This window comes from Hirundo rustica, chromosome 17, assembly GCF_015227805.2.
Source record: "Hirundo rustica isolate bHirRus1 chromosome 17, bHirRus1.pri.v3, whole genome shotgun sequence".
In the NCBI taxonomy this organism is placed as follows: Eukaryota; Metazoa; Chordata; class Aves; order Passeriformes; family Hirundinidae; genus Hirundo; species Hirundo rustica.
The window spans coordinates 11,882,628-11,901,191 of NC_053466.1; the positions used below are offsets into that span (position 1 = coordinate 11,882,628).

Here is an 18,564-nt window from a genome sequence, read left to right on the forward strand (position 1 = left end):
CCGCGTCGGGCGGGCGGAGCGGCGCGGCCATGGCGTACCAGGGCTTCGCGCAGGAGTACCTGGGCATGCCGGCCGTGACCCGCGCCTACACCACCGCCTGCGTGCTCACCACCGCCGCCGTGGTGAGCGGGGGCCGGGACGGGGGGACGGGGCCCCGGGGGGCTGCGGGGCGGGAGCCGGGGCTGGCCGAGGGCAGCGGGTGATGGCAGCCGCTCTGCCTGTCTCCCACAGCAGCTGGAGTTCATCACCCCCTTCCAGCTGTACTTCAACCCCGACCTCATCTTCAGGAAGTTCCAGGTGAGGCCTTGCACGGGGTTTGGGCCCCCCCGTGCCTCTTCCCGGCGAGGGGTGGATGTGCCAGGGTGGGCTCCCCAGGGTGGCCGGGCCGTGCTGTGTCATCCCGAGGGGCTCCTTTCCCCCTCCTCCGGCCTTCCCTGAGTGCTGCCAGCTGGGTCATCAACACAGCGTCCCTTCTTGCCACGGGCGCCTGCCTGGAGAGAACTCCTTCCAGCCTTTCCCTGCCACACACCATCTTGGCTTTTCCCTTTTTCCTTGACTCAAAACCCATCTCTTCCTTCTCTATGTGTGGCAGCTGCTGTTGGGCTGGTTGGAGAGGGTTTTATTGTAGAGAGGCGTGAAAAGTAATTGATTTGGCTCTGGGTGCTGAATGGTGGCTGTTTGTCCACTCCAGAAAAGTAGAGAAATCTTCTTTCCCATTCCAGGAAAGGTGAAGGACCATGTTAGAAGGTCCCACTGGAGGGACCAGCTGTCCTGGGGTAGCTCTGAAGGCACAGGTGCATGACTGAGCATTCCCTGTGGACAGTGTGGTGGGCTGCTCTACATGTGATGAGGAGAGACCTCTGTCCACCTCCTTTTCTCTCCTCTTTCTTCTCTTTCAGATATGGAGGCTGATCACCAACTTCCTCTTTTTTGGGCCCCTGGGATTCAGTTTCTTTTTCAACATGATATTTCTGTATCCTTTGGTCTCAGTGAAGTTCTCTGCTCCCTCTTTGGCTTAGATGCAACTCCCCCCATCCACCTTCCTCCCCAGCACGGCTTTCCTTGGCAGCACTCTGGGGCTGTGGGTTCTTCCCTTGGCTCTTTTCATTTGAAGCCGTGACCCTCCTGCCCCTCCATCTGTGCTTGCTGCAGGGCCAGCCCTGCCAAAAGGGGAGCTGGCAGTGCTGCTGCTGTGGCTCTTGCTGGACGGCAATGCCCGTTCCTGGGGTGAGCTGTGGCTGAAGCACAGCAGGTGCCTCTTTCCTTCCTTGGGGTCGGTGGTGTGAGGTGGAGTTTGCACTGCTCTGCTCTGGGCTTGCACACCTGGCTGAGCTTCCTGGGGTGCAGTAGCTTGCAGCAGTGTGTTTCCTGGGAAGTGCTGCTGTGGGGCACAGGGTGGCCAGCTGTTAATTTCCTATACTGCAACCCCTCCCTTCTCTCCTGCTCTCAGCTACAGGTACTGCCGCATGCTAGAGGAAGGCTCCTTCCGTGGGAGGACGGCTGACTTTGTCTTCATGTTCCTCTTCGGAGGGTTTCTCATGACAGTATCCTTTTGAGTTGCTTGAGGCTCCTTGGTGTCTCCTGAGATGCTGAGGACAGCGTAGGGCTTGTCTGCTGCTGTGTCCTGGTGGTGCTGTGGAGCAGGTACTGCCTGCTGGGCAGCACAGCTGGTTCGTGAACTTTCTTGGTGCCTCAGGCCTTGTGCCCCAGGCCTGTGACCTGTGAGAGCTCTGTCCCTGTGGTGCAGGGGCAGCTTCTGGTTGTATGGCACAGATTGTGCTCCTTGTCTTTCCTCCCCTTGGCTTGGCCTGTGCCTCATCCAGTGTGCTTAGAGGAGAGAAGAGCTGCCTGTGAGTGTGCTGCTGTCTGCAGAAGTGCTGATGCCCCTGGCAAGGGGCTGGGCTGCCTCATCCCTGGAGAGGACACGTGGCAGAGTGCTCGGGAAGCTCAGCCTGAAAGGAGGCCACGTGTTCTGCTGCAAGAACCTGTCCAGCTGTGACAGGGCCACTGGCTGAGCTCTGGTGAGTGCAGCACGGCTGTGATTGCGTGAGGCTGGCTCAGGGCAAAGGCAGGAACGTGGAGCCATGAGGATGAGGAGTGGGTTCCCACATACTCTGTTGTCAGCACATCAGGCAGTGTGAGCCGAGAGCTTACAGCCTGTCAGAACCTAGAGGTACCATCACACAGCTTAAGTTCTTTTCACAACACAGTAATCTGATGGTGACATTTATTTCCCTCCCGAGCATAAACCTTCTCTGGATATCTTCTGCTGTTGTATGCAGATGGCTCAGAGCACTGCTATCCTCACAGAGCTCTGCATGAGGCTGTGTGAGCCATTAGAGTCCAGGTGGCTGCAGCAGCCACATGTTTGGCCAGAGGTGGATTTGGACTCCAACTACAACAAGAGCAGGGGAAGTTTTTGCCTCTCTCTGTCTCCTTGTGCTCTGAAGAAGAGGACTGTGAATTCCAAGAACCATCTCACTGCTGAACTTCTTCTTAGAAGGCAGATAATGGATGTGAGCTAGTTGTTAAGCTGTGCCACTGTCCCGAGTGCTGTAAGACTGTGAAAGCCCTTCTTTGTAAGTCATTTAATGTTCATTTAGCAAAGGTAGAGCTCTCTGGTCTCTGGTGGTTGTAGGCATCAGCTTAAGGAGTGAGCAACCTGCATGTGTGCTCCAGAGTGTCCTGTTTGGGGTGGCATGGAGGGAGATGTGTGTGGGTGGTCAGTTTATCTCAGCCAGGAAAGGCTTGGTGACATGGGCAGTGTCTCGGAACGCTGTGATCAGCTGCCTCCAGTTTGGGTTTCCTGTCCCAAAGCACCGTGTGCTGCCTGGAGGTGGTGCACAGGGTGGGTAGGTTTTTCCTTGACTCGGTAGTTCCCAGCTGTTTGGACTCTTTGCCAGCCTGTTTTTCCTGGGCCAGGCTTTCACCATCATGCTGGTGTATGTATGGAGTCGCAGGAACCCTTACATCCGCATGAACTTTTTTGGGCTTCTTAACTTCCAAGCCCCCTTCCTGCCCTGGGTCCTGATGGGATTCTCTCTGCTCCTAGGAAACTCCATCATCATTGATTTGCTGGGTAAGTCAAAGCTGGTGGCTGATGGGAACAAGGACACCCTGCAGCCACAGCGCTCAGTCCTCATAGGTGCCACTGGCCCTCCTCAGGGTTTCACCTGACCTAAGATGTTGGGTTTCCTAAAGTGAGCTGGCTGGCTTTCTGGGTGGCTGGGCTCAGGCCTGGGTTTTTGCTTTGACCTACTTTTTGGTGTGTGTTTCCTGAGGGCAGAAGCTGGGTATGGTGAGCTCTGCTGACACTCTGCTGTCTGATCTCGTGGGTGTGCGATGCTGCCCTCAGGCTAATGGGCTCCCTGGGTGCTGATCACAGCCAAGTGCAGCATCCCTGGCTCTGGGGGGAGCTGGATGTGGGCACACAGCTGAAGGGTTCTTAGTTTTGCCCAGCAGCTCTGGCTCACCTGGCAAAGGAGTCGCAGCTGTGCCTGACCTTGGTGGCATCTCTCCCCAGGGATTGCAGTGGGTCATATCTATTATTTCTTGGAAGATGTTTTCCCCAATCAGCCTGGAGGAAAGAAGTTGCTGTTAACACCTAGCTTTCTGTAAGTAAAGTTGATTCTTTGTGGGCTTTCTCAACCCAATCACTTCCATAGCAAACTGTGACTGTAAGAGGCAGCTGCCTGCTGACAGCTCCACAGATCATGCCCTTGCTGCATTATTTGCATGTTATATACACGTGCACAGGGCCCATACAGCAGCTGCTGCTGCCTTCAGCTTTGCTGCTAGAACTAGAGTCTGCTTAGTGCTTGTGGAAATGCTAGATGGAGGCAGGATATTTTTCTGATGTATTTTTGTAGTTTAAGAAAGCAGATTATGTTCTGCTTTGTGCACTGACAGTCAAATCTGAGCTAGTGATCAAGGCAGGAGCTGCTGTCATCACTGTGTTGAGCTGAGCAGAACGGTTGGTGAAGGTGCAATGGGCCCGTGGCAGTGGCTGCCAGCCAAGCCCCACGGAGGGCCAGGGTGTTCCTAGGAGGGCTGGGGGTTTCTCACCCTCAGCTCAGTTTCCTAACCTGCCTGCCTGGTGGGATGGGCGTGTCCCTCGCCAGGAAGATGGTTTTTGACACACCTGAAGAGGATCCCAATTACAACCCCCTCCCTGAGGATCGTCCAGAACACCAGCCTAGAGACCATGACCAGAACGAGCAGCAGCATCCACAGTAACCTGGGGGACTCCTTCAAGTGGCCGGATTCCTCTCTTCTGGCTGGACTTTTGCTGTGGCCCAGAGATCCTACTGGAATAACACCAATTGCCATTCCGATGTGTAGTGTGTCGCTGTTTGTGTGGGTAACCCATCCTCCCCTTGTACAAAGTGGATCCACAGAGCTTTGCACACACGAACTCCTGAATGCTCACAGAGGTGTTCTAGGGACAGGGGCTGAAGCTGTGACAGCTCCTCAGTTACTTGGTGTGGAGTGAGAATCAAATGGGGTGTTAAACCAGCTCCTCCTCCTGCTGTTAATGACTTGCTGTGTGCCAGGTCACTCTTGCCCTCTGTACAGACTATTGCACCTGGCCCTCACTGTTGTGAGACCTCTCTGTGGGCTTTCAATGAAGTAATTCTGTACCATGGTAGAATGCAGCTCAGCCTTTTTCTTTCCTTTATGTCCCCCACTCCTTTTCTGGTGGTTGTTTCCAAAGAGTCTTTACATTAAAGTCTTTATTTTTCAGTTGTGTGTCCATTTCTGCCAGGGGCAGAGGCAGCATTCATCAGGAATTTGCTCCAAACTGCCAGGTTTGGGATTTCCTTTTCTGGTAGGCAAAGCAAAGTTCAGGCTAGCTGGCAGATGTCCTTTCCCTCTTTTCTCAGCAGGGCTGCAGAGCATGAGAAGGAGAGTGGGGGATGTCTAATTGGATAAAGGGGTGCTGGGCAAAGCACAAAGGGACTGAGCTGGACACTTGATCCAAGCAGTGGCTGGAAGCAGCACTTGACACTGCTAATAAAGGCTGTCTGCACCTGCAGTGTACTTCCACTCTTGTTGAATTTTTCAGTTCTGAAACTTAAACATCTGAGTTTCAGGGGTAAACTAAACAAGCTCATCCCTCCCCTGACACCTGTATGAAATAGATCTGATCATTCTTGCTAATACAGCACACACTGGCCTTGGACCTGACCTCAAAGCCTTCAGCTCTGCACACATTATCTCTTACAACAGCTCACTCCTAGCAGTGCTGGCTGCTCAAGCTTGCAAACCACCCCCAAACTATGAAATGTGAGTAACATTGATTAACACATGATTAAGCACACACACAAACCCACACACATACAGCAACTCCCCCTCCCCTGTGGTCTTCCAGTAAAACACTTCAACAAAAATCAAGCCTGATTTGAACAAGCTCTTTTGCTGCACTTAACTCTTTCCTCTACAAAGAGGATGAGAGGCCTGTACAGGTGGTAATTTGTTCAGGGGTGCTAAGGGCTAAGCACTGTCAGACTCAACAAGTACTTGCTGGGTGTTTTGCTCATGACCCAATGATTTCAGTCCTTAGGAGGAGTTTGTCTTTGAAGTCTGCAGATGTTCGGTTTTAAATTGCCTGAGATGAGGCTTTGAAATGTAAAAGTTGGGCTATGCTTTGAGGTAGGGTACCAGATTAACCCAAGGAATTGTGATTGTAGAGCAAGAAAGCTGCTCCTGGCTGTTCCCCAGTAGTCCTAATGCTATATAAAGAAAGCTGGCTGAAGTTCCCATTTTCTGGACTCGGTCCCTGAACTGTCCTGCTTTGTCCCTGCTTTGAGGGACAATTTTTACAGCCTCTCTGGCCTTGAGAAGCAGAGAGGTGCTGCAGTCCTTGTGTGCCTGTACCTCATGGTGAACATGAGGATTAGTAATCACAAACTTCACAGCAATTAAAAAAACTGTACCACAGATGCTAATTTAAGGCTACAGCAGTTTCACACGTATTTTAGTTGAATTCCCTAAAGAGGCTGCTGGCAGAAGTCCCTGGTCACATAACAAAGGAAGGCTTGGAGTTTTTATGTCCATGAGCCAAGACATGTTTTACATGGGAGGCTGAGATGCAGCAGCAATCCCAGGTTTTGTCAAATAACCTTTCAACCTCTCTAATACAAAGTAATGCACGAAGTACCACTCTGGCACAGGAGCCAAGGATAAGACTGAATATTATTATCACTGTATATAAATTGCAAGTTTTTGGTTTCTGCAGACTAACATCTGGAAAAAGTTCCCTCCCACCCAGGAATCAGAACTGTCTCTGTTATTACTCAAGGCTAAACATGATATATTAAGGCCAGAAAGTGGGTTTTTTGACTGTGCTAGCAGGGTGGGTGGATCAGCAAGGATCATAAAACCTATGGCTTTATCATAGAAGCCTGAACATAACTGTCAGGCTGCCAGCAAAACCTGCCTTGCTTGCAACACTCATCAGTTCTGGCAGTGAACGCTAGGAACTCTATCAAAGAGATGGGGTCCCTCAACAGCAAGACAGATTCTTATTAGTTTGTAAGCAAGCTTGGGTTTTTCTTTAAATCTCACTTCAATGCATTTTGTTTTTAAACTCTAGAGGACAGGTGGTTTTTTGGGTTGCAAAGTCCTGACACTGCAGTGGCATTGCACTAAGGGCATTCATGTCAGCCACTTTGCTTTGAGTGCTCTGTGCACTGCAGCTGGCAGTGACCACAGCAAAGGCACTGCCTGCAGAGGAGCTTCAGGCTTTACCTGCTGTACCAGTGCAGAGACTGCTGTTTTCCTGACAGTCTTCACAAGAAAACCAGGGTTCACCATGCCCCAGGCTGACATCTGACAGAAATGACTCTCAGGTGTGTGATTTCAGTTAAAACTGTTGTACCTTGTTGAGTAAACCAGCTGAACACCTCCCCGAGTTCATTACAGACTGTGCCAAGTCTGGTAACAGACCAATCCTTACAGAATTGTTTGCTGCTTCTAGTTCCAAGCCTCTTTCTCACTTTCCCCTTACACCAAAAGGTTTTGGGCTGTTATACCTGTTGAAGTAAAGCACCCAGGAAAACTGAATGCATGTGAGTGTTCAGCACTATACCCAAAAGCATTAATATTAGGCCCTGGAACTGCTCAGTTACCAGAATAGCACAAAACGTGGGGAGATTCACTGTTATTCAAACTGACTGAACTCAACCTATGTTGTATGTGTTCTTTTTATTTAAAAAGTTGTCCTAACAGTGCACATTGCACCTATACAAAAGAATCTTTACACTGTGCACACGCAGGTATATAAGGGCTCCAACACCTGCCACAGGTCTCAGCTAGGTCACGCTGCTCACACAGCGTTCTTGGTACGTGGCAGTGGCTGGAGGGGTGGGGGCAGAAGTCAGCAGTACTGGGAACTCGTGGCAAGTGGAATGTGTGTCCCCTTCAGAGACAGAAAGACCCCTGCCAATTCTAGATCCATCTGGGGAGAGGAATAGGGATAAAGTCTGTAGGAAGAGCACCAGTGTCACAAGAGGAAGGTTACCAGGCTGGAGCAGTATTGGCCAAACGTCTCATGCGCCTAAGGGAGACAGAGAGAGGTACAGTAAGTGCATGTCACAGTCATGGCAGGTTTTTACCAAAACCAGTGCTTTTGGGGAGGCTGCCACAGCTCTGCAGACAGGTTTATTCCTAGACACAACCCCTCAGTCACCTGAGAGTGCCCCTGTTGATAAGGCAAAGACACTACTTTCACTAAGGGCTGTTCGGGCATTTCTGCTCATTAACTTAGACTGAACCAACTGCTACTGTAAACTCTTCAGTTGGCCATAGCTGATATACAAAATGACTGCTACTGTTAATCAGCAGCTAAAAAAACACCCTGGGAAGGAGCTGAGCCAGTATATTTACTGTTTCCACAATGTATCTTTTGGAGAGACACTAGCCATTCATTTATATCTCCCAGGAAGAATTTCATCAAGTAGGTGCAAGCTCTCAACTGCTTGTCAAACATCACTTAGCAGGTCTCTGGCAGGCAGAGCTTCTCCTGGAACTACACCGTGCTCCCCACGCTGGCAAACAGCTTGGCATCAGTCGGGCTAGAGCTGGGAGCTTGCCCATTGCTACATCAAATTGAACTTTACACTGCATAAAGGAAGCTTTGTGGCAGGATTCTAGGGAGCGTGACAATGCACGAAATGCCAATATGTTTGATTCGTGCCTCCCTATACAAACAACTTCCCTGGACAAGAGAAGAGCCCAAGGAAAAGAAAATAATGGGTTAAAATAAAAAGGAAACTTTGCTGCAAGCAGGAGATGGTAAAGTAGACATTTTGATGTCTGTGGAGGAAGGTGGTAACAGTTGAATACCCTGAAGCTAAAGTTCCTGTAGTGAGCAAGGCTGACATCCTGCCAGTTGGTTCTGATAAGATAAACATCAAAGCTTGGAACTTGTGTCAGGGGACAGGCCAAGAGAAGTGTCCAAAGGAGTGGCAGTACCTCGTGTTTCTGTCCTGGTCTCTGATCTTCTTTTCCATCTCAGCGTCTGTGAGGGTTTCCAGGAGAGGGCACCACTGGTCAGCGTCCCCCGTGTTGCGAATTGCGATCTCCACGGTGGGCAAAGGGTTCTCGCTGCAGGGCAGGGCACAGGGCAACAAAGCAACAGCCATCAGAGCACTCCCCTGGGTCACCAGCACAGGGACAACACAGCATCTACAGCGTTTCAGGCTTCAGCACTCCTCCTTTGCCCCACTTAGGACAGTCTGGTTCCCTCAAGCTCACCACAGGCTCCTGGCTACATCCTTGTGGAACCTGAAGTTTCTGGAAAGCAGCTACACCCAAGTCCAGCCACCACTGGTGAGGGATTTGTGCTGGACCTGCAATTCCTTCCCACACAGGCTGTTACATCCCTGGTTGGCAGGGTTCAACCACAAAAGGCACAGCTCATCCCAGTCCATTAGTCCTGGGAGCACTTCTCCCAGCACAGCCCTGGAGCTGGGACTGTTCCCAAGCTCCCTCGTCCAGCCCTGCTGTTCTGCAGTGTAGTTTGCCTAGCACACCCCTGGCAGCTCTTTCCTAGCAAAGTCTGCCTTTTTTGGGAGCCTGACACTGGAAAGAGCAGTCTTTTAGGACCTGCTGTTGCAACCAGAAGCCGTGGCTAACAAGCAATGAAACACCAGGCTGTGCCCCAAATCACAAGATCTGTTCCTCAGAGATTCCTCTGCCCTGACCAGCTGTATTATCACATGCACAAAAATATTTACTGCTTCACTAGCTGCTTTTCAGTAAAAGTCAACAGGAATTGACCAAGAGTAGCTTCCCAAATATTGACAGTGGAGCCGGAAGCCCAGCATAAATATAGAGGAGCCTCGGAATGTAAATGTTTGCTTTGAATTCTCAAAAGTGGCTCAGCCTGAGCTGCAGAAGTGTGTGTGTGTGAGAGGAGCCCTGGGACAGGTGTGCACACACATCCGGCCCTCTCCCCAGGGAGCCTGTGCTGTGCACCCCTACACAGGATTTTAGCACTCACAGGCAGCCCTCATTCCCTCGGGAAAGAACTCAAATGCTGATCATCATGGGAACACACCAACATCTGCATCAAAGCTAGTAATCTAAAATAACACGTCTTCAAAGTAATACTACCATGATAAATTAAGACAGAGCCTTTGGTATCTGATCCGAGAGGAAGTTTTAATTAAATCTACTTCCAGTACTGCTGACATCCACTAAACAACACTCAAACCCAGGAATTTCAGCTTAGTCCTAGAATGTCACACATTCCAGGCAAAATCAGATATCAGCTGGGGCTGTGTTAGTGATAGCATGATCTGTACCTCACTATGTTTAACACTGAGCATTCACTGAATTAAATGGGGGATGGAAAGCTGGACTCATGCAAACCTAACTGCAAGGCAACTCAGATACCACATTTCTTTAGCAAAGAATCAGAGAGAAACTGAGAAATCCATCCTCATCTCTCAACCTCTACAGTAAGACAAATCCTTCTCCACCGCTTTTCCTGATGAGGAGGAAAGTGCTGCTGCCAGAGTGGCTGAAAGGCACTGTCACCTGCAGAAGAGCATCCCAGAAGAACAAGGCACTGCCTCTGCTCAGGCTCCTGGCCTCAGGCAGTAGTGTCACGGACACACCAACAAAGGGAGGAGATGTCATCTTTTGGAAAGGTGACTCCTCAGGCACGTGGGTTCGGTGTGTGGGAGAACCTGTGCCATCGCTCAGGTCTCAAAGGCAAAACTGGCTGTGAGGTGCTGTGTGCTGCCACCAGAAGCAGGAGGGAACATCACAGCACACGCTGCCCCTGAAAACCCCACCGGCAGCAGCTACCTGTCTGCCTCCAGTCCTGCCCATCCACTGGACTTCAGGCTTGCTTTGCTTTGCACAGAGCGGCTCAGCTGAGAAAAGTGCCCTGGCTTTCATCAACTAAAAGACAGTTTCACCTCTCCCTCAGATGATTAAGAGGCACATGATTTCTCAAACCCCCAGTCCCTTGAGATATTAAGGTTCTTTTGATACATCTAAAGCAGACCCTTTTCTTACATCAATGGAATGATGTTGGAGCAACCACCACTCCTGTGGTTTGGAAATTCAGGAACTAACCAACCACAGAACCCAAATATCATTAATCACTGTAAGGTTTCAAAAGTACTCCTTTGTTAGAAGAAAAAAGGGAAGAGGAAGACATGTTTGTACTATGACGAAAAAAAAAAAAATGAGGTTTCAATTAGGTGTTTTTTCTCTCTGAACAGCTCATGTCTATGTACTGTGTTCTGTTGGGGTTCTTTTTTTAGTTCTCCCTCTTGCAATACTGCCACAGTCTAAAGAAGGCCTGAAATCTGCCTGTCTGAACTACCTCTAACAGGAAGCATCCTTCGGTACCACAGCCCAACATATGTTTTAGAGAGAACAGTGTGAAGCTGGCATTTCCATGAGCCTGGGCAGTACTGACCAAATCTTTACTTGCTGCAAGTTCCAGTGACTGAGCAGAAGCAAAGGGAGAAATGAACCCCACTCTCACCCCCAAGACTCAACGCACACATGGATTATTTTCTTGGATATCTGCAATACACGGAAAGCACAGGAAGGAGGAGCAGACACATCACTGCAGGCCACAATGCAGACAGTGCAGCACAGCATGGATCAGGTTCTCATCTACCACCCTGAAAGTTCCCATCACTTCTCAGGAATGCCCACCCACTGCTTTGGTGGTGGTGGTGTTGCTGGATGTGGTCCCAAGCCAAAACTGCAAGTATCAGCCCAAGGTTGTGGAGGAAAAGGGAGAAGCCACCTCCCAGCTTCCAAGGGACATCAGCGGGATGGACACACAACCTAACGATTTAAATCAAGAGTTTAAATCACATGTGCTAAAGGGTCCCTTTCTATTTTCTAATATGAATCACTCTGGGGATCACTACAGAGCCAGACAGTTGCTGTGAAAGACTGGCAGGATAAAAACTGTACCCAGAGGAAACAGAGTGAGACCAGTGCGAGAGCAACTGGGCCAGAGCAGATCAGTGTCTGTTTCTCACAGAAGGCTGACCAGACAGGAAACCTTCAGACGGAGCAGAAGGATGGAGCAGAGCTCACAGCAGCTTCCCCACTGTCTCCAGCTCCACTCCAACTACTCCCTCTGCCTGAGGTAGGACAGTGCCAGGCACGTTTCCCTGTGCTGCCTCCTGACCCCTGCAAAACTGGTGTCAACAGTACCATTCCCTCCTCTGCAAATACAGCATTTGCTGAACTCTTAAACTTCCTTCACTGTCACCATGACCTGAGGTCACAAAACCTCAGAGTGCACATTAAAGGACTGTTAGAGCTGCAGACTCAGCACTGTGCTGTGGATAACATCAGTGCAGGAACTCACCACAGAACGCTGCACAGCACAACTGGAAGCCATTTAGGAGACAAATTACAAAGCTGACTAATCAAACCTGACAATGCTGCATTCCAGCTGTGAGAAGGACCTACGATCAACCCACCTCTAACATCAGGGTAGAGAGGTACAGTTTTCATCAGTCTAAGTTCAAAAAACCAAAGCTTGAAACAGTGGATGGCCCAAGATAGGCAAGGCCAACAAAACAAAAAATGTATCTGGGACTCATCATGACCCTCATTAGAAGAGAGACTATCCCTGTTAATTAATTCTGTCAGCAGAAGCTGACATTTCATCAAAATTTGGTCCTGAAATGTATTAGGCCCAACAGGAAAAGATATTTAGGCACAAGAACAAAAAATTGTTAAGATGGAAAGAATGGATGCAAGCACTAAGGCCTAATTTCAAACAAAACCTTCTGCATCAGGTCAGCTCTTTTAAGATCCATTGATGCAAACGCCCATGAAGCACAAACACAGCCCAGAGCCAGACAGGGAGGGGGCAGTTCAGTACCTGAAGGCGTAGGTCTTCTGGTGCCAGCTCAGCTGTCCCCGGATGCTGTAGGCAATAGTGGTGACAAACTCCCCGCCCAGGCCGAGCTCTGAGCACAGCTTCAAGGCAAACTTCTCCGGTGAGTTCTCCTTCTCTGACATGTCCCACTCAAACTGGTCTACCAGGGAGATGTTTCCTACGTGGATGTTCAGCTGCAGATGAGGGAAGAAACGGGTTATTTGTTTCCACTTTCACAAAGGTTTGTCCAAGGTAATTGAAGTGACGAGGCAGAGGCTGAAGAGAGCAGTAACTCCTAGTTCATCTGCAGAGTTCCTTAACCGAACTCTTCATTTCAGTAGCACGAAGACAACTCAGCATTGCTCACCAAAGGTTCAGCTCTTCCAAAGGAAGATGGTAATGCTTTAACTGAACTATTTCATCATCTCAGAGGCTGGGCACGTGGATGTTTAATCATCTGTCACCTTGGTTCTGTACTCAATACAAAGGACAAAAGGGAATCTGGTTGGAATTGAGAGCTCCTCTGCTCTGAGGAAAGCTTTTGTACTCTTAGTACCCCATAACACAACGGGAGAAACCCACTCATTCTACTCCCTCCTGTATTATAATTCCTATTACCTTAATAATAACTCGTTGGTCTGACTGATCTTCTAGGATGCTGTCAGTCGGGTACGACTCGATCTGCTGTCGGATGGCAGATGCAATAGCAGGGACAAAGGTCAGAGGATTCAAATCCAGGTCATCACAAAGAATCTCGGAGAACATTTCTGGGGTCATCAGCTTTTCTGTTACAGAACAAGAATGAACACTGTGAACTTCCTTAGAAATTAATGTCTACCACCTACATAACACATAAAATCTCACAGGGTGAGGTGACAAAGTGAATCCCAAAAGCATCACCTTTTGCTTTAAAAGGGTGTTTTGTACCAGGTCTGTAAGGGCAGACACTGATACAGGAACTTGCAGCCTTCTTTACCTGCTCCATGGTATCCAGACAGTGTGGCCACAGAAGCCACAGCCATGAACCTCAGCGAACAGAGTACTCTCAGAGCAGTGAGCTGATGAACTGGCTCAGGAAAATCTGCCAGTTAAACTCTTCAGATTACATGTGTCCAGGAATGACTGCAACCCATGCAAGTGGGAGAGCATTTGCTAAGAGACACAAGCACTGAATATAGTCCAAAGTGGGAGAACTTTAAAGCTTTGTGTGTATGGGGCAAGGACATTTGGTGATGGACACAACTTTATCTCTCCAGCCTCAGGAAACTCTCCTTGCTACATACCATTCATGTTCCACGTAAATGCATCTCGGAGTTTCTGCCCATCAATTTCCATATCAAGCCTGATTGGAACCAGAACCTCTGGCTGGGATGCATTCTCATGGATCACTGCTGGGTCATGGTCATCAAAGCTAAAGTGGAGAGCAACAACACAGTATATGCAGCGAGCACATGACACATCTGGCATCCATAGAGGGAAGGCAACAATTGCTGAAAGCAATCCCCACACTCCAACTTGCTGATTTGTCTACAGACAGACTCTTCAATGCAAGCTTACAGGGCTGTGGCAACTAATACCAGTTTATCACCTTTTATTACATCTATCATAACACATGCCTGCAAATAAAACAAGGAAGTTTTCTAGGATTAGATTTATCTTGGTTGCCGTAAGTTTTATAATGGAAAAAACATTAGTCATGAGCTTCAGCAGCATTTTCCACTAAATAAACTAGATCAAAGTTAGTTACTGGCACATGTTAGTGAGAAGCAGCCTTCCTTCACAAAGAGGGTCTGCAGGCTTCTCAAATGACAACTGCTCAGCAAATCAGCAGGAAGTAGAAGGAATACATCAGGAAAAGAATGAACCATTTTCCTGACAAAAGGAAAGCCTCCGCTCTGAGCCACAGATGGCTACTGCAACACAGAGCCTCAAGACACACAATTTAACTAAGAACCTCCACCTTAATGACCTGGAGGCCTTTTGTCAGCTGGGGATGAATCCCATTACGTGAACTCATCAGTACTATCCTGGCAGCGTGTCATTTTGGTAACTATTGCCACTTTCCAGAAGCAGGAAGCTGTCTTACCACAGAGGGAACGTTCTCTTCTTATCCCTGCCCATGCGGTTCCTGTTGATGGTGGTGGAGCACGGCACTGCATCCAGGTGATGAGAGCTGTTGGGCAGGGTCGGCACCCACTGGTTGTTCCTCTTGGCTTTCTGTTCTCTGAAGGAGACTGGATGTTAACCTGCAGGCCCTCAGCACCACTGCTGCTACTTAAGGAACGGTGCAATTTTAAACTTGATGTGCTATTACGAGTTCCTGCTGTTTTATTCTGGAACCATCAACGTTACTGTTCCACCAGGAACTCCTGTTCCACACCAGCCTCTCAGGCCATTCCCCAGCTCACAAATAACCCTCAGATATGAATCCAGGTGCACCTTTATAAATACTAGATTCATATTTGGATTTTCTGTCTATACTTTACAAAAGGACTGCTGAGAAATGCAAGGTCTCCAGAAGGCAGTATGTGCAGAGAGCGTTCTGTAAAACATCTGTTACAGATGGAATGCAGTAATTGCAAAAGTTGTGTCATCAAACACTTAGATTTTTCTTCCTGTTTTATGTGGGCAGTAACCCAATCCTTACACTCCAGAGATTCCCATTTGCCCAGCACTGCAAATACTTAATGCAGACTGGCAAACAACCCCTGCACAACAGCCTGGGCTTATGCAATTCCTGGTGCTTCCTGCCCAAGCTGACATCTTCCAAGAAGCTCCCTTCTGAGCTCAGCTCTCTCCAACGCTGGTTACCTGAGGTAGGTAGGAGGTTCTGTGCTGATGGACACTGCCTTGTACTTCTCATCATTTCCATCCAAGATCTCTTCCACTTCAGAGGCTTTCAGCAGCGTCACGCTAGTGGCCAATGTTGTGTAGCCATGATCTATTACCAGGAAAGATGCCAGTAATTAACAGGGCAAAGGACTACACAGCACTGTAGCATTAGCAGCCTACATAGCGACAAACCCTCTCTGGCACTGCAGGAGGGACTAACACAGGTACAAGTGTCCTTTGGGCTTCATCTGGTAGATGTCTACAAGGCCCAGAAAACAATCAACCCTCAGTGGACTGGAAGGTTGGAAACAGAGATGCATCTCTACAGATAATCGATAGAAAAGCTGTTAACACTTGGGAACGGGGGAGAGGCCTCAGGACAGCTCCTGCTGAATGACAGAGAGCATCTGCACTGGAGAGTCCTGCTGAGGTTCTGAGAAAGAAGAGTTAGGCCTGGGACCAGGAGGCACAATTAGGGCGACCACAGGAAGAGGATTAGACATTAATATTATTGTAATAGCACCAAAGGTCACAGTGGACATTCTACGAATAACACACAGATGAGACTTACATCTTCGGGGACTGTGAGACCGTTGATTTTCTGTTGGGGGAAAAAAGAAAGCAAGAGGTCAGCAGGATACTTGGAGGAAAGAGATATAAGCCCAGAGTAAACCATTATTTTCATTATGTTTTAGTCTACAGAACATACAAGAAGTCATACTGCTAAGAAACTTGCTTGCTATTAGTCCCTCAACAAAATCAATACCAATATTGTCCCTGTAGTCACATCAGCAGCAACACACCACAAATTCTGGCAGGCACAAACATCCAGTCCCTGCAAGAAGCAAAGTTAAGCAAAGATGCACATCTTCACTGGGGCATCCTTGCAACACTCTTGCCTATTTGACAAAAGAGACAAAGATGCCCCTCTTATTCTACAAAAAAATCTCTCCTGAAATATTGTATTGATTTGGAGATGTGGCTTTTGCTTTGTGATGAATGTAGCCAACCCCAGGAATTCCATGATGGATGTTTCCATTTCAGAACGTTTTTGATCAGGTGATATTTGTTGCCAGGCTGAGCCAGGAGCCACCAGTGCCGAGGTGCTCCATCACTGGGGCAATCTGAAGTGATCCACACAGCCCTCAAGGTGCACAAGCTTCTCATTCACCAGGAGACAGTTTCTCAAGGCAAAGCTTTCAACAAACATTACTGGAAACGTTTACTCATCTTCTCACCATGTGAGGAGGCCACAATCTTCTTCCTTTCTTCCACCGTGGCCAGGCGCCTCCAGAGCGAGGGGTACCTCTTGTACAGGGAGCCCCGAAACATGCGCAAGTAGTTCCCCACCTGCAAGGAGAGACGTGGAGATGTGGCCTGGTATTCCATTTAGGAGAGTTTTAGCAGAAGCTGGAAGAAATTCAGCTCTTTTTAATTATAGGAAGGACCCGCTAAGAGGGTGTTTTTGTTGGGTTTTTGTGCTGTGTTTGGCATCAAATAGCACGGCAATTTTTCTGGCAATACAGAAAACAAAATTTTTCTTAGCACTTATTTCACTGGTGCTATCTTATTTCACTTGATCAAAGAAAAACCCTCCCATCCACTGACAATAGGAAATTTAACAGGAAAACACTCCATCCATTCGCATGTATTTTTGAACCACCTACCCCTTCTTTACTTCAGTTTCCACATCAATATATGGTGCTCAGTTAGAATTAAACTAAACCAGATACCCACCTCTCTGACACATTTTTTTACTTTGAACCTCCCCATCATCTAGACATTATTTGACTACAGCAACGCCCAGAGACTTGTATTTCGTTTTAAACCCTTTGAACATCAAAAATGTGATTGCTGCCAATAGCCCTCCTTCAGATTTACTTACATCTGTAAAGCAGCTCTGCTCTTCCTGGCATAAGACACTCACCTGTGCTGAAGGCTACAGCAGGCCTTGCTGAATAACACAACTATTTCTAGACTCTGAAATCAAATTTTTAGACTGACAAGACACTGGCAGACTGCCACACAACAAGGCTTTTATGCCTTGTTCGAGAAGACTTTTTTGATCTCAATTTTCAGCTATATCTTTCACTCTACAGTGCTCATCAACACACAGAAATTAATGGTAGACAAAAAAGCCAACCCTTTTCCTTCTCCATGTACCTGGGATGACAATCCCACAGCTCAACTGACCGCAGTTACAGTTTGCTTTCAAACTCTACACTTCACATGAGAGAGCGAGGGGTGTTCAGTCCCCGCTCAACCTATAGAGCTGGCAGTTAAACTTAGCCAATAGTCCCTTTTCTGCATCAAGCTGGGGGCTATAACATTTTTTCCTGTTTTCAGCTGTCAGGTGCTAAAGGGCCGGTGTTTCTTGCTTGAATAAGACTCTTTGTCACGGAGGCTCAACACCCTCTCAGCACAGGACAACACCGTGTCAGCACAGACACTGGGGTGCTAAAACTGCCGCCGGTGTTTGCTGACTGCACTCTGCACAAGGCAGAAGGAGCCTCACTGGCTGATTCTGGTGCTGATCCCAGCCCAAAGGCCCAAGTGTGGGATTCGTTGCCTCACGTGAATGTGAAATAATTCAAACCCTTCAAACAACCGCGTACAGAAATTCTCGGTGATCGGGAGCGGGGCCCCAGGCTGCGATCCGGCGAGGATCGAGCGGGTCCCAGAGGCCGCCCTTAGGGGAGCACTGGTCCCGACCGTGCCCCAGCTCGGCTGAGGGGCTCGGAGAGCGGGGGCAGAGGGCACCCGGGGGCCGGAATGCCGCTCCCCCCATGTGGGGTTCTCCTCCGCCCCTTGCCCGCCCTGAGCGCAGCCTCCCGCATCCCCAGCCCGGCCCGGCCCCTGTGTCCCCCGGCCCAGCCCCTGTGTCCCCAGCCCGGCCCCTGTGTCCTCAGCCTGGCCCCTGTGTCCCCCCAGCCTGGCCCCTGTGTCCCCCAAGCCCGGCCCGGCCCGGCCCCTGTGTCCCCCGGCCCGGCCCGGCCCCTGTGTCCCCCCGGCCCGGCCCCTGTGTCCCCCGGCCCGGCCCCTGTGTTCCCAGCCCGGCCCGGGCCCGGCTCCCGCCCGGGCCGCACCTCGGAGCCGATCATGTAGAACTCTCCGTCCTCCTCCAGCTGGAACTTGACGGGCTTTTGCCCGAAGGTCTTGCTCAGCGCCATCATCATCATCGCGGCGGCGGGCGGGGGCGGCGGCGCCCGGAGCGCGGAGCGCGGCCCGGCGGCGGCGGCAGCGACAACGGGCGGCGCCGGGCCTGGTGCGGGCCTAGTGCGGGCCCGCTGCGCGCATGCGGCGGGAGGGGCCAAGGAGGGGCCAAGGAGCGACGGCAGGGTGTAGAAAAGAGGCGGATT

At 49.7% G+C, this 18,564-nt stretch overlaps 2 protein-coding genes across 2 annotated transcripts; one reads left to right on the forward strand and one right to left on the reverse strand.

Moving 5' to 3' along the window:
- Window positions 1–4,743, forward strand: DERL3 (derlin 3). Its single transcript, XM_040080465.2, has 7 exons — window positions 1–122; window positions 232–297; window positions 900–973; window positions 1,451–1,544; window positions 2,884–3,079; window positions 3,524–3,614; window positions 4,122–4,743. Exons 1-7 carry the CDS (start codon window positions 30–32, stop codon window positions 4,234–4,236), a joined length of 729 nt encoding a protein of 242 aa, XP_039936399.1. The 5' UTR covers window positions 1–29; the 3' UTR covers window positions 4,237–4,743.
- Window positions 4,744–7,187: 2,444 nt separating this feature from the next.
- SMARCB1 (SWI/SNF related, matrix associated, actin dependent regulator of chromatin, subfamily b, member 1) lies at window positions 7,188–18,463 on the reverse strand. Its single transcript, XM_040081030.2, has 10 exons — window positions 18,292–18,463; window positions 16,444–16,555; window positions 15,777–15,806; window positions 15,185–15,314; window positions 14,460–14,597; window positions 13,657–13,784; window positions 12,992–13,158; window positions 12,377–12,567; window positions 8,476–8,607; window positions 7,188–7,558 (listed from the first exon to the last, which is right to left on the reverse strand). Exons 1-10 carry the CDS (start codon window positions 18,382–18,384, stop codon window positions 7,519–7,521), a joined length of 1,161 nt encoding a protein of 386 aa, XP_039936964.1. The 5' UTR covers window positions 18,385–18,463; the 3' UTR covers window positions 7,188–7,518.
- Between the last annotated feature and the right edge of the window lie 101 nt (window positions 18,464–18,564).

Bases quoted from the DNA above. Each gene is read 5' to 3' on its own strand.
- DERL3 (XM_040080465.2), top strand. From the start codon at position 30: ATGGCGTACCAGGGCTTCGCGCAGGAGTACCTGGGCATGCCGGCCGTG. The intron at 974-1,450 runs GTATCCTTTGGT...TCCTGCTCTCAG, and splicing joins TTTTTCAACATGATATTTCT to CTACAGGTACTGCCGCATGC. The intron at 1,545-2,883 runs GTATCCTTTTGA...GGTAGTTCCCAG, and splicing joins TCGGAGGGTTTCTCATGACA to CTGTTTGGACTCTTTGCCAG.
- SMARCB1 (XM_040081030.2), bottom strand. From the start codon at position 18,384: ATGATGATGATGGCGCTGAGCAAGACCTTCGGGCAAAAGCCCGTCAAG. The intron at 14,598-15,184 runs GTAACCAGCGTT...AGTCTCCTTCAG, and splicing joins GAACCTCCTACCTACCTCAG to AGAACAGAAAGCCAAGAGGA. The intron at 13,785-14,459 runs GTAAGACAGCTT...TCTCCACTTTAG, and splicing joins AAGAGAACGTTCCCTCTGTG to CTTTGATGACCATGACCCAG.